At 35.8% G+C, this 14,217-nt stretch overlaps 3 protein-coding genes and 1 pseudogene across 4 annotated transcripts; 1 reads left to right on the plus strand and 3 right to left on the minus strand.

Annotated features, from left to right (window-relative positions):
- The first annotated feature begins 2,296 nt into the window (after window positions 1-2,296).
- On the plus strand, window positions 2,297-3,581 carry LOC104763905 (U-box domain-containing protein 21 pseudogene; annotated as a pseudogene). Its single transcript, XR_015590996.1, has one exon. The product of XR_015590996.1 is annotated as a U-box domain-containing protein 21 pseudogene (transcript).
- On the minus strand, window positions 3,433-7,678 carry LOC104763904 (potassium channel SKOR). Its single transcript, XM_010487311.2, has 11 exons — window positions 7,042-7,678; window positions 6,318-6,542; window positions 6,167-6,230; window positions 5,745-6,084; window positions 5,357-5,652; window positions 5,187-5,267; window positions 5,018-5,116; window positions 4,525-4,935; window positions 4,076-4,446; window positions 3,868-3,989; window positions 3,433-3,783 (listed from the first exon to the last, which is right to left on the minus strand). Exons 1-11 carry the CDS (start codon window positions 7,281-7,283, stop codon window positions 3,545-3,547), a joined length of 2,490 nt encoding a protein of 829 aa, XP_010485613.1. The 5' UTR covers window positions 7,284-7,678; the 3' UTR covers window positions 3,433-3,544.
- Window positions 7,679-8,819: 1,141 nt separating this feature from the next.
- On the minus strand, window positions 8,820-11,011 carry LOC104763906 (protein ABA AND ROS SENSITIVE 1). Its single transcript, XM_010487313.3, has 7 exons — window positions 10,615-11,011; window positions 10,396-10,495; window positions 10,041-10,203; window positions 9,653-9,929; window positions 9,412-9,487; window positions 9,268-9,314; window positions 8,820-9,153 (listed from the first exon to the last, which is right to left on the minus strand). The coding sequence occupies exons 1-7, from the start codon at window positions 10,701-10,703 to the stop codon at window positions 8,967-8,969; spliced, it is 939 nt and encodes a 312-aa protein (XP_010485615.1). The 5' UTR covers window positions 10,704-11,011; the 3' UTR covers window positions 8,820-8,966.
- A 111-nt stretch (window positions 11,012-11,122) lies between these two features.
- LOC104763907 (inositol-phosphate phosphatase) lies at window positions 11,123-13,521 on the minus strand. Its single transcript, XM_010487314.3, has 12 exons — window positions 13,278-13,521; window positions 13,114-13,169; window positions 12,974-13,024; window positions 12,732-12,812; window positions 12,515-12,618; window positions 12,317-12,401; window positions 12,137-12,191; window positions 11,959-12,002; window positions 11,808-11,876; window positions 11,612-11,712; window positions 11,471-11,527; window positions 11,123-11,394 (listed from the first exon to the last, which is right to left on the minus strand). Exons 1-12 carry the CDS (start codon window positions 13,288-13,290, stop codon window positions 11,295-11,297), a joined length of 816 nt encoding a protein of 271 aa, XP_010485616.1. The 5' UTR covers window positions 13,291-13,521; the 3' UTR covers window positions 11,123-11,294.
- Between the last annotated feature and the right edge of the window lie 696 nt (window positions 13,522-14,217).

Here is a 14,217-nt window from a genome sequence, read left to right on the forward strand (position 1 = left end):
TGATTTTTGCCTCTCCATGACAATTTTTTCATTGGGATGATTCTTCTCTTCCATTGAGTAAAATCTATGGAGGGGCACATTTTTGGGTTTTAAACATTACATTATTTCAGCAGCCTGATGATTTCTTGGATGAAACAATACCAACAACAAAAATTGAAACAGAGCAGTAACAAGAGAAACGGTCTTAATTTTAGTAATATGATTCATTGAGGATATTACTGAGTCTGATATATAAGTGAGACCTGCTTTGATATTATGGGTTTTGCTGAGTAATGGGAATAATTGAGTTTGAAATTGAATGTCATAAAATATTCTCCCCCAATGTCTAGGTTTCGTTTCAGTACATTTTCTTCGTATTTAACACTTTGATTAGCCTCTAAATAAAAATACCAAACTAGTAGTACTAAAGAAATGATTTTTGAAGAATTGTTATTCTAACCATTTCAACACAAAAATGGGCCTCGTATGCAAAAAGCCTACGAGCCCAAATGATCGAATTGTCCTGTCTGGTTCATCTAAGATATTCATATTAGTCTACGCGTAAAATATTAGTTTATTGGAGAAACAATGACGCGGAGAAAAGTAAACAAACACGGACCCGACGACGTATAAGCGACCCAGCCCCGAGTCGCACCGCCTGGGTGGTCTAAAGTCTTCCATACTTACTCGGTTTATCATCTTTTAAAAATTTAAAATTTAATTACTTCCCTAACACAGTCTTTACTCTTATTAAGTCTTAAGTCTTAATAAACTCTTTGATTATTACTTTTTTTATTTCAACTATGACTATTTTCTTAATTCACGAATGAGTCTCACATGCGTACTCGATACCGGTCCAAATTTTCCCATCTTTGTAATCTGTACTACATGCTATAATATATACATCATGGTCATATATATAAATTAGGACTCATTACAAATCGTATAATTATTAAAGATACAACATGGTTGGTGGGAACTAATATTTCTAATCATTGATGATATATAAACTATTCCAAATACCTCGAGTTAGGGATATATGCTATTTAATTTTAAGAGGATATACACGCGTAATCTTTTAAGTTTTTTTTATGTAATGCTACATAGGTTTTGGTATGTATGACCATATGATCGTAATAACACGCGTAATCTTTTAAGTTCCTTTTATGTAAATGCTACAAAGTTCTTCTATACAGTAAAACCTCTATAAATTAATAAGATCGGGACCATGAAATTTTATTAATTTATAAAGGCTTTAATTTATCGATAAATTAATAATTTTATTAATTTATAAAGAGATTTTCTCATTTTCATATTGAAAATTTTCTATGACAAAATAAGATACTTTTGTTATCATTCACATATTTAAAAAAAAATCTTAATTTATAATCTTGGTTATCGTAATAGGATGAATGTCAATTGTTTAATAGATTATCAAGGTAAAAATAAAAAAATGTTAGAAGTTTAGAGTTTAGAAAAAATTGTTACTACCATCCTTCATTCTAATGATGAAGCCGTAGAAGATATTATGGTACCTTTAAAACAATAACTAAATAAACAATTATCGCATCTATGACTTTTCACAATTTATGGATGCGATTTGAAAATACAACAATAAAAAAATAAGAGATGAACTTCAACAAGAATGCAAATTCAAGAATAGACAAACAACAATAGAATCATATTTCACTAGTTTATATGATTATTAATTTATAATATTGATGAGACCATATTTTTATATAGGATTTCCAAAAAAAATATTGTTTTATTGTTTTATCGAAATGTGTCATTTTTTATACTGGCCCAACTCGGAACCGAAAGAATTTATTACTTTATAGCGAATATTAATTTAAAGAGTATTAATTTATAGAGGTTTTCGTGTATGTTATAAATTTATAATGTATGTTATAAATTTATAATTACGAAGCTTTGAATATTTTATACCAATATATAAAATTATAAACGAAGGTAAATTTAATTAACCGTCGAAACATATTCAAGTCATAAATCTGGACCCGGAATAATAATAATCCACAGATTTTCAACGGTCAACATTCCAATTCAGTTCACAAACCTAAATCAAACGTTCCATTTCATACCATTTTCTCTTTCAAAGCTTCACACAACCTTTGACCATGTCTCTCTTTATATATTCGTATTATATAAGTAGACAACCACGTACATGCACATATAAAAACACGTCAAAGAAACATATATTTATACGAATCCCATAAACCCGTTTCAGCCTTCATCGAACATCTAGAAAGAATATTTGATTTTGTTAGGTACCAAACAAACAAACAAAAAGAAAGAAATAATGGTGTTACCTTGGAGATCAAGAGGAGGAGAAGTAGCAAAGAGACGTAATCAATTGACTTCCGGCGATATATCCGTCGTGGAAACCAAGATTCCCTCTCAGCTCCGATCATCATCGAGGATGGAGCGGATTAGGTCACCGCGGGTACAGTTGACACCGCGGGTACAGTTGACACCGCGTGATGCGGTTGAGATAAGTCGGAGACTGGAAATCGCGGCGGCGCGTAAGGAATATGCAGAGTGTTTCGAGCTTGTTAGCAAAATCAAGAACTTGGGAGGAGGAGAGACGAACAAAAAGTATTTGGTCCAAAACGGCTGCGTTTTCGCGTTGTCTTCTTGTTTCGAAACATTCTCTGAGGCGCGTGATATACACGTGCGTCTATTGGAGGAGATCTTGTATGTTCTGTCTTCCTGGCTGCCTCTGAGTTGGTCAGAAGGTTTCTCGAAGATGGGTTCAACGGCTTCGCTTAACTGTCTCGTACGGTTCTTGAACTCCACGGACGCTAAAACGAGACAAAACGCTGCGTTCTGCATCAGAGAGGTTATTGCAGTAGACAAGAGGTATGTGTATGCGTTAACTGATACCGAAGGAGCTTGTGAAGGATTAGTTAAGATCATCAGAGACTCTGTTTCGACTAGCTCCACGAAAGCATCTCTAATGGTGATTTACAGAGCGATTTCGTGTAACGACAAGATCGCTTCAAGATTCGTTAGATTGGGTTTGGTTGAACTGATCACAGAGATGATGGTGAACAACAATGCAGAAAAGAGCGTTTGCGAGAGATCTCTAGTTGTTCTAAACGCTACATGCGATAACGAGCTAGGCAAAGAAGACGTTCTTAGAAACGCTTTGATCGTTCCTCTTCTAGTGAAGAAGATTCTTAGAGTTTCGGATCTCGCGACACAATGTTCTGTCTCGATTCTTTGGAAGCTATGGAAGAATAACGGACAAGGTGATGATCGTTTGTTAGTTGAAGCTCTTCAAGTTGGTGCCTTTGAGAAACTTTTAGTACTCTTACAAGTCGGGTGCGAGGAGAAGACGAAGGAGAAAGCTAGCGAGCTCTTGCGGAATCTAAACCGTTGTAGAAATGAGATCGAGAAGACGAATTGTGTCGATTCTTCGATGCATTTGAAGAATGTGAAGAAATCTTTTTAATTAAGCAAACACAATACAGCACAAGACACTAATATTCTTTGTAGTTACTCTGTTTTTGGTTTTTTTTTTTTTTTTTTTTTTTGGTTTGAATCATTATGTTTCAACAGTTAAATACAGTTTTTGTCCATCACTGATCAAATCTACATCAATAATTTTACCTTCATCTTCAGACAATATACAAGAAGCTTCCGGGACATTTAGTTGCTCCGCTGCAGTTTTTACAAGCTCTTCGATGCTTCGAGGCACCCACATTACAATCCCACGTCTTCTTTTCTCTTTCGTATCATCAGGATGTAAAGAATACACTGTACACTTCTTCTTATACACTTTATCTGCAGATTGTAATAAACAAACCGCTCATTAGTCTTACATAAAATAAAAACATCATACTTTGACCTATACGCCGATTAAACTACCTTTAAACTCTTTGGAACCACTCGGAAACGAAGAGATCTGAGAACTCTTTGCGTCTTCGAGTAACTTTATCAACATCTTGTTCCCACACCCTAGGGCTTCATCCAGTGGAGTGTTTCCCCATCTAATTCAAATACAAAAAAAAAGATAAGTCCGTAACCGCAAAAAAAACAAACCACTTAGCACTTGCAAGAAAAAAAAAGGGTTTACCTGTCTTTTGCAAGAACATTAGCACTTGCTTCTACCAATTGGATTGCCAAGACATAAAATCCTTCAGAGGCAGCTACATGAAGAGGTGTTCTGTGATCATAATCTTTGGAATTAGGATCGATTCCGTTACTGAGAAGCCTTTTCAGGAAATCGCTGTCTCCTTTCGCAACCACGGTGCAAAGGAAAGTCCCGGCGTTCTCAATATTTAACGTAGCTCCTTCTTTCACGAGTAACGCCGCAACACGATCATTCCCGTTCTTGATAGCTTCTAGTAATGGCGTGTTCCCCAACTTATCTTTGACATTTACATCTACTGATTCTTGAATAAGGTATAAAGTAATGTCTTCATATCCTCTTGAGGCTGCAAGATGCTGTCAAGAGCAAAAAACATGTTAGATATGTTACAATGTCGGATTAAAGAAACCAAACAGCTCTAATTAAGACCGTACCAAAGGTGATCTTCCGTCATAATCTGTTTTATTCGGGTCACCTCCAGCTCGAATCAAACTCTTAAGCTGATAAAGATCACCGTAGAAAGCTGCGCTATTCAACTTCAAAGCTAGCTCTGCCTCTTGTTTACTGATATGAAAGGTTATATCGGATTCCAATTGCTTAATCCGGACATTAGATTCTTTCCCTTCAAGCAGATTGTTGAGAATCCTTCGTCCATCGTGGAAATAGATCTCTAGAATGTTCATAAAAGATTGCTTATCGAGCCTTAGAAGCCGACATAGCTCGGAAACTCGAACTGTGTAAGGCTGAGGAATATTGCATAGGATTGAAATCTCCCCAAAAGAATTATCTGGTTGTAGAAGTGCCACTATTTCTTCAGATCCATCCTTAGTTATACCAATCTCCTCCTGATTTAAATTAAAAACATCTTGATTTTACCAAATTTGAATTTCAAACATGTATTGACGAAAAAGGCTAAATTTTGTTTACCAATACACCGTGACAAACGAAGTAGAGTTGATCAACAACGCTTCCTTGCTCCATAATAACTTCTCCAGGGAGAAAGAACTCTTCATGTAGTCTTATAACCTGTAATAAACCAAACTTGAGTTACCTGAAGATATTTTGATATTTTTTACAGTCAAGTCTAAAGGCTTACAATCTGGTTAATGAATTCAGACGAGCACCCACGAAAGAGAGGAACTTTCTCAATATACGGCAAGTCTAAAGTTTGCGCAATCTGCAGTAAAAACGTAAGTTGACATTTTGCTCATCATCTGAATGTGAAATCTGAACAAACATCTCTAATAAAGCATTCATCATATATACCTTAGCACGGATAGAGACAGGGATGTCTTGAAGAGCAGCTACCTCGGTGTAGCTACTTTCGTACTGCAACCGCAAATGTCCTGTGATCTGACCACGGATGTTTCTACCTAGTTTGTTTCTGTTCATATACCGCATAATATCCGCCATCTTATCCCGGAATCTTTCTGTTTTCGAACCTTTTACAATCAAAGCTGTCATGTTACCAATTAAGTAAGCTCCTAGAATCATATCGAATGAAATATACACCATGGCGAATATCATTTCCCGCATATTAACCGCGTGTATATCTCCATAACCTGCATCAAAAGAAACATACCAATTAGGGGATGTGCATATAAAACAGAATCAAAGCAAAAGAGTCACCAAGTTTTCAGTTAGCAGAACTTACCAACAGTTGCCATAGTAACAACTGCAAAGTACATAGAAGTAGTGTATCTAGTCCAAAGATCGATATCTCTAAACTGCGAGTAACTGTAATCTCCCAACTTCAAACTTCCAATCCAAGTGTACCCTTCTTGAGAAGCAGGCAGCGTCGTGGCCAAGTAATAGAAGATACAAGCCGCGGTGTGAGTGCAATAGAGCTCGACGAATATAAGCTTGACGATTCTTGTGAAAAGGTAATTGATCCTTATATCTTTCTCCATCTTGTGGAAAAACAGAATCACTCTATGAACTCGATAGAGCCTTATCAACAATAGGTACCTCACTTCTTCTTTCTCACCAGCAGCCTGTTTTCAAATTCACAGTTTCAAAACACCTCGTTTGGTTTATCACAGTTTTAGCAAAATCAAAGAGTAAAAAAAAGTGTACCTTGTAGATGATATCCCATGGCATGCAAGCAAGTAAATCAATAATAAAAGATGATTTTAAGTACCTGCAAAAATGGCAAACACCAACACTTATCGTACGAGTCTACTCAACACATTGTCAAGAAGACAGAAACAGAGGAGTGAATTAATACCGTAAAGCGATAGAGCTGCGTCTATAGACCATTCTGTAAGTGTGGCTATCTCGATAAGCGACGAAGAATGTCAAGACAATATCCATTAAGAAAGCGATCTGACCAGCGATATCGAGGATGAAGAGATTCTCTGGTAATCCTCTGAAGAAACCGAATTCGAGTGGAGTGAAGAAGGAAGAATAAAGTGCCCATATCATTATAAACATCGTCCACGCCTTGTACCACCTACGTAACGCAATGGAAAAATCTTGTGATCAATCTTCTAGATTCTTTAGTAGCTAAGCTAAACTAAACTCTTTAGTAGTAACTGATATTGCTCCAAAACTAAAACTCATGGTTCGTTAGAATTTTTAACGAACGAATCAATTGTGACCATTGAGAGACAGATACGTGTCATAAACTTGGCGGGGAAACGAATGAACGAATAACCGAAGAAAAATGTAATGACAATAAAAAAAAAAAGAGAAGGTTTCGATAAACCACAGTCAAGCCCCTAAGTTTTTGTTTTCACTATAATGGACCCCAAAACTTTGTCAAGCTGACGATATTACCTCCTAAATTTATTTATTCGATTTAAGTTATGTCTCAATCAATAGCTACCCTTGAACTATAGAACAAAGTAAGTAGACTAGAATAGAATAAAATATAAAGCGTAGGGGTTACTTCTGAAATAATAGAAAAATACGAGGACTCAGAACAAGATTTTGAGAGATGAATTTTTTACCGGTTATCGGGATGGACAATGGAGCCTCTGGAGATATCTCTGATTCCATTAATGACGGTGAACTTACCGCCGCTACCTCCGGCGAAGTCTAACCCTAAGAAATTTGTGAGGGGATTAAATCTGTTTCCTCGCGATTCTACGATCCCATCACTGAAATCATCCACCTCGTAATCCTCCAATTCCACGTCCGGTTCTCCGCCGCTCCGGTAAGAAACACCGCCGCCGCCGCTGCTTCCTCCCATTATACCTCCTGATCGCGGATTCAGGTTAAACCAGATAATTGGAGTTTTCAAGAAGACAATAATCTCTTCTCTCTCTCTTTTGTTCTCTCTCTCTCTCTTATTTCCTTTTTTTTTTGTGATTTTTCAGTTATGCCTAAAACTGGCGCCTGAGTTTTCAAATTGTGAAAGATAGAGAAAAAACAAATCAGCAACCAAATTTATAGAAAATTTTTCGTTGTTATTTTTTTGGTTAGTGCTGTAAATGCTGTTGTTGTTTTTATTATTTTTAATCAAAGTTGAAATCTTCATTGTAGTTTTTGTAAACGTATTGTAAAACAAATATATATAATATATACAATATGCATTTATGTATTCACTTTTAGTTTTAGTACCCCTATGAAGAGCACCACATAAGTGATTAGAGTCTTTTATGACCACAAGAATATACAAGTTAACATGTGATAAAGTTTCTGCAGATTACGTTGAAGAGTCACTTAGCTTCTTTTTTTTTTTGGACAAAAAAGAGTCACTTAGCTTTTCTCTCATTTTTGTTCGTAAAAGGTTTCTTACTTTTTAATGCAAACCGGTTTATCTTTTATCACGTTCATTATTCATGCATAAGTGTTCAGAGAATGATACTTCGGAAGGGATAATTCAATACTTATGATTGCTGTAGTATCGAATCGAGTACTAGTTATTGTTTGGTAACGTAGGTCGAACCCGATTGGTTTGTTTGTGTTTGTCAGTGTGTGTGTGTGTGTTTTTGATGTGGATAGACTCTAAACTGAAATGTCCCTAAAATTTTGATTCCCGTTTGTGCTAACACTTTAGTACTTTACCATTTTAAAATTCACGTGACAGTTTCAACCAATGATCAAGACTAGATAATGTTAAGGTATTTAGAAGATTGAGTGCTTTCAATTAGGTCAGAGGTAATTAGTTATATAATTTATGTTCTAATGGGGGAAATAGTTTAATTATATCAGTTGTGCATTAACCGACCTTTGCTTTGGTCTGTTCTCTCTTTTGTTTTGTGGACTCCTTTTCAAGTTGTAAACAAGATAACACAACGTCGTTGTTTCCTTGCTTTTTGGTTATATATCTCCATTTGAATATTTCATGTCAATGGCTTATAGTGGAAAGCAGGATGCAATTTATATACAAGTTATATAATAAGCATTAGCCACTCACAAACAGTCCAAAATTCACTAAATATGAATATATTTAGTTAGTGGTCTTCCTTCTCGTTTACTTGACCCCTAAAGTTTCTAGACATACTTGACCCCTAATTGGTTTCCGGAACACATGTATTTGTTTAAATTTTTGCACTTTCGGTTTAACAAAACTAGAATGAAACGAACAACCTGGTATTATGTATGGTTGGCTCATCATTGTCATTGATGATTTTTTTTGTCACCAAAGTGAAAGCTTTAACCACCTGAAACTGCTAGTAACTGCCACCGATTTCAGGTTTACCGCTTACACGAATATTGACCCTTTTTGGCAACTCCGGTCATGACAATTACGTTCTTGAGTTGTACCCATAATTCCGATAACTATACTTAAAACAGTTAAACATCTATTGATCCTCTGAAACTATAGATAATAAGCTTTGAGAATTCAAGATGAGGAATTGATAGTGTTCTCTGAGAATTTTAACAGAAGATGTTTTACCAGGACAAAGATTTTGTGACAAGTCTTTTTTCAAAGATGTTGAGCTCTCCAATCAACAGCGGAAACCTCGTCATCCTCCTCATCGCTGGGGGATTCTTCCTCGGTCTTCTTCTGCTTTTTAACAGACCCCTCAGAGGTTTTACTACGCTTTGCTAATCTAGCCGCCTTAAGTTCCATTTTCCTCCTCTTCAGAATCTCCACTTTCTCGTTGTATGATCTAGCAGAAGAAGATTAAAAGGAGAAGCCAAGTGTTTACTTAATAGTTAATATTGAACAAGTCTCAACACTTTCATCTTCTTGCTAGATATAACCAACTAACGTAACAAATTACCTTTGCTCTCTTTGTTCCTCCTCTTCTATGGTTTCAGCAGCATCAACCTGAGAATTAGAGTGCGGGAAAGAGCGGTTGTCAAGTCTTAAAGACAGAGCTTATGATGTTGGCAGCAGTGTTTATAGTTACAGAAAGTTATCTGACCTCTTCTTCTTCCATGCGGCTATCCACTACTTGAAGATCTTCTTGTATCAACTTCTCAAATTCTTTATATTCATCCCTGAAAAGAGATCCATGTTTATATAAGTTCCCAAAGAGAGTTATTTGGTACAAAGTCTTTTACATTCCCAAACGTCATGAAATGTAACAGACACATAACAACAGAGCTTTCAAATTTGATTTTCCTGCATCTGGAAAAGTAAAAGCAAAAAAAAAGAAAACTCACTTGATATCTGGTTTGACGAGCTTTATTCCACGGGCAAGCAGGTCAGCTTCTTTATTATCGAAAAAACCGGACGGGAGGGCACCTTTCACCGCTGGTTTAGTTTCTGAACCACCTGTAGCCTGTGTCTGACTCTCTTGAGGTTCACTGGTGGTTATCTCAATCTGATTATCAAAGAATTTGGCTGGAAGAGGTCCCTTTGTCTTGCTTGTTTCTGAACCTGTAGACTGCTTTGATTGCTGTATATTCTTGGAATTTGCCAATTCTACTTCTCCAGATTCTGAACATATATATTTGACCAGTAAGGCTTTTCCCATGAAACACAATAACAGAAACTCAATGGACAAATAAAAAAACGACCCCTGAAAGTGCATTAGCCAGTCATGATTACCTCCAGCAGGTTCACGATTTTCGAAGAAATTTGGCGGAAGACCAGATGATGTCTGAGATTTGGATGGTTTAGACAAAGTTTCAGATTTTGCTGGCTGATGAGTTACAGCAGGTTTGCTACCCCGTTGAACTCCCGCTGCACTAGCTTTGAGATTATCAATTGCCTGTCTCAACAATTCATTAACCAAACCTAAAGTTACTACTAACATAAACAGAGACTCTAAAGCCAACAACTACTAGAAGAAGTTAATTAACAAAAGTCCCCCACAATTTAGTAGCAGCAATCCATAATCAAAATATAAAAGCATGAATTTTAACTCTTTAACACCTCTATCACAAAAGCAGGAATAGTTTACCTCGTGATGCTTACGAGAAGCTTGGTGTACATCCCAGAGTGATTCAGATTTCAACACGACATTGCAGACTCGACACACAGGCTGGTCTGATTCATTGTACCTACAAACAAATCCAAAGAACATAAATCTTCATCCCAAACTGTAATGACCTCTATAACTACAGCTCAAGCCCAATCCCAGAGAACCCCACAAAAATTTAAGATGCTACAAAGGTTTAACCTAACGAGAGGAGAATCTATGCGGGTGTCTTTCTTCTTGGCATTGAGTTTAGAGCGAAACATCGCCTTCTTCTTCGCTTGAGCATCCATCACTCTCCTTGGAAGCAACAACAAACCCAAGTAATGAAGAATTGAAGATCTGACAAATTCGTCTACACTTTAAATCCTTAGAAGATGGATTTCACCCACAAGGCCACAACCTACCAACCAAGACCGTCATCTCCCTCCTCCGTTCTTCTTCTCCGCAATCTCTTTTACGGGTCGGGTTGATCAAAGCCGGGTTTAGTCTTACAACTTTTGGGCTGATTCTGGGCCGATAGCAAATACTGGGCCTATCAATATCTAATCGGTTATTAAAAGATGGATTATTCACAGCGAAAATAAAAATAAAGTAAACTTTTTTTTTGGAGAAACTTTTCTATTTCATCTTTTGATAACTAAACATCCAAACTCAAAACTACAAAATCAAGACGATTAAGAAACAGAATTATAAGAACATTCGCATGAAGTTTTTGAATTAAGCTCACAAGGAGTTTTGTTTATTATTATCAACTTTTTGCCAACTGAGTTTAAAAGAAATAATTTCATTTGTTACCAAACTAACAAATTGTAAAGTTTTTGAATCTGAGAGTTCATCATAAGGTTGAGACCATATTTTGTAACAATAATGAATTAACTCCTTCATGCCTTTGTAAGCTGCAACGCCTCCACGAATAACTCCTTCAGAGAAGCGTTTGAAGCTGCAACTCTCTGTGATGTGATGTCCAAATCTTTACCCGATCTGATGAACAAGTACACACACAAAAAGACAGTTAAAAACAGTTAGAACGTTGAGTGTGTTTAGTCTCAACACTTACGGATCAAAAATAAGTCCGCCAGCTTCTTTGACGATCACAATTCCTGCTGCAATGTCCCTGTGAAAATTGATATTATGCCATCAAGAATGAAACTTTTTCTAATCCAAGCAATGAGTTACAAAAAAAAAGAAGACAATTTACCATGGACCACCGAAACCGACTTCATAGAAGATATCAACTCTTCCACACGCGACACCACAGAGGTCCAGTGCGCACGAGCCACTCATCCTAAGGGACCTAACCTGGTGAATGAATGAAAAAGAAGACACAATCATTAGTTTTGGCAGAGGTTTTTAGCCAAGTGGTGGAGTTCTAAATTCTCTTAATAAAATTTCACCTTTGTTAACAAACTGTTGATTCTGTTGGTTGTATCGTCTAATGTAGCTTTATCACGTTTAGTACCAGCCTGTAAGCAATATAAACGCTGAGTAGGAGGCTCCAAAGCAATCTAGTTTAGTAGTGTAACACAAAGGAAGCCAGGTTTTTACCTCTGTTACGAGCAAAGCAGTTACAAGTTCGCTCTGAGTTGACACTGCAAAAAGAACATCGTTTGAGTTGGAAAAAAAATGGAAGAACTCCAATCTCTAAACCAGCGTAAGCCATCTTCTTGATGTCATAGACAGAGATCAACTAAATCTTCAAGTCTATACTAGAACAAATGCTAACCTTTAATTGGCTTTCCATTTAAGAATGCTCCTTTCCCTTGGACACCGGTATATAGCTGTTTTATCATTGGATATCATGTGAAAAACGTCACCATACATTCATTGATCAAGGAAACTATCTATAATGGTAACTGGTTATCGATTGAAGAAACTTGAATCATTAGAAGGATCTACACATTACCTCATCCATAATCGGATTGAAAACAACGCCAACCACAGGGACTTTTCCAATGGTAAGCCCAATTGAAACACACACAAAAGGGAACCTGAGGGTAATCAGCATTTGGACTTGTTTCAATAAAATGTGAGAAACAAAACACACACAATCATTCAAATGGAAAAATCAGGCAAGAACATATATATATATATATATGTTTACCCGTGAACGAAATTAGTAGTTCCATCAAGAGGATCAACAATCCAAGTTGGTTCATCAGTCAGTTCAGTGACACCGAATGCAGCTGTAGTTTCTTCTCCAATGAACTAAACCCATAGCCAAAAAAACTCTCATCATCTCAATGCAAAGGAAGGAGGAGCTAAGAAAGATCCAACAAAAGGGGAGTTCAACGTTAGCGGAGGAATAATAAATAAATCACCTTGTGGTTGGGAAAAAGCTGCTTGAGATGATTAAACACAAGTTCTTCACATCCTTTATCAGTCTCTGTCACCAAATCCACCTAACAAACAACAACAATTTCAGGAACCAAAGTAAGATGATTCCAAAAACAAAATTGACACTCTGTGATTAATTCTCACTTTGTGTGAAATAAAGATGCAATCTTGCAATAAAAGTTATATATAAGAGCAGAGGGGAAAAATAAAATAAGAAAAAAAAAACCTGGCCTTTGTGTTCAACATGTTTGGTCTCGTAAAACCCTTTACGAATGACCTGGAGAATGAAACAAAATTAAATCATGATTAGCCAGAAAGATCGATCAAAGAACAGAAGGAGATCGAGTAAGAGAGAGAGAGAGATACCTGTCCAGCTTTTTTAGCGGCATCAATGGCAGCAGCCAAGAACTGATCTAGAGAATCTACATAAATTCAATGTCGCCCAATAAAATAAAACAAAAAAAGCAAATGAGAAAACAGAGGAATAGAAAACGTAGGAGAACTGAGATTTGAACCCTGGTTGTCTTTACCATTGTCCGCCATATTCGATGAAGGGAGGAAGAGAGGAAACGAAAAGAGTGATGCTTTCTTTGGCTTTGCTTTAGTTGTGTGGATGGTTCTTATTACTTCTTAGAAACACACAAAAGTTACGGTTTTCTTTTGTGGGTTGGGCATAGGACCGACCGAATATTCTAGGTATCTCTCTAATCTTCGAATATATTCAAATTACCCAATTAGGATCCGATATTACCCTAAGGGCATGTTTATAGGGAGATCAGTTTAGGGTGTTCTTAGAGTATAAATATTGTGAATATAATGTAAGATCAATAGTTAAGAACTTTTGTTAAAAAGTTAGTTATTGGGAGAACATGTTTAAGATCTTAATATTTAATAATATAATATTCTTATAGAAATTTAAGAATGTTTAATAAATACATAGATTAATGTTTAATAAAAAATTTAAGAATGTTTAATACTATTTAATAATATAATGTTTATTAATATTCTTAAACATATTACAATTATAAAAATTTATAAAATAACATTTTAATTGCAAATTTATAAAACTTTTACTAAAATTCAAAATACAATGCCATATTTTTATGAAACAAAAAAAAACATTGTAAATAAAATTTAAAAAAAAAACAAACAAACATATTACTTAATTAATTAAACAAGACAAACATTTTATTTAATTAATACATAGATTAATGTCCAAATTTATTCTATATATTTTCAACAAATCCGAAAGAGACACGTCACACAAGATCAGGCCCAAGAACAGTTCTAGAATAAGATCAGTGAGTCTGATCTTAAGTTCACTATTCAATTATTTTCATTTTTAAAGTGCCTAAGAACACCCCATGTGATCTCCCTATAAACATGGCCTAATAATCAAACTATTCAAAGCTTTGAGAGATTGTTTTCCAAAAGCTAACTTAACCAAATTTGAAGGATTAGATTCGACCT

This window comes from Camelina sativa, chromosome 19, assembly GCF_030686135.1.
Source record: "Camelina sativa cultivar CO46 ecotype springtype chromosome 19, ASM3068613v1".
NCBI classification, from domain to species: Eukaryota; Viridiplantae; Streptophyta; class Magnoliopsida; order Brassicales; family Brassicaceae; genus Camelina; species Camelina sativa.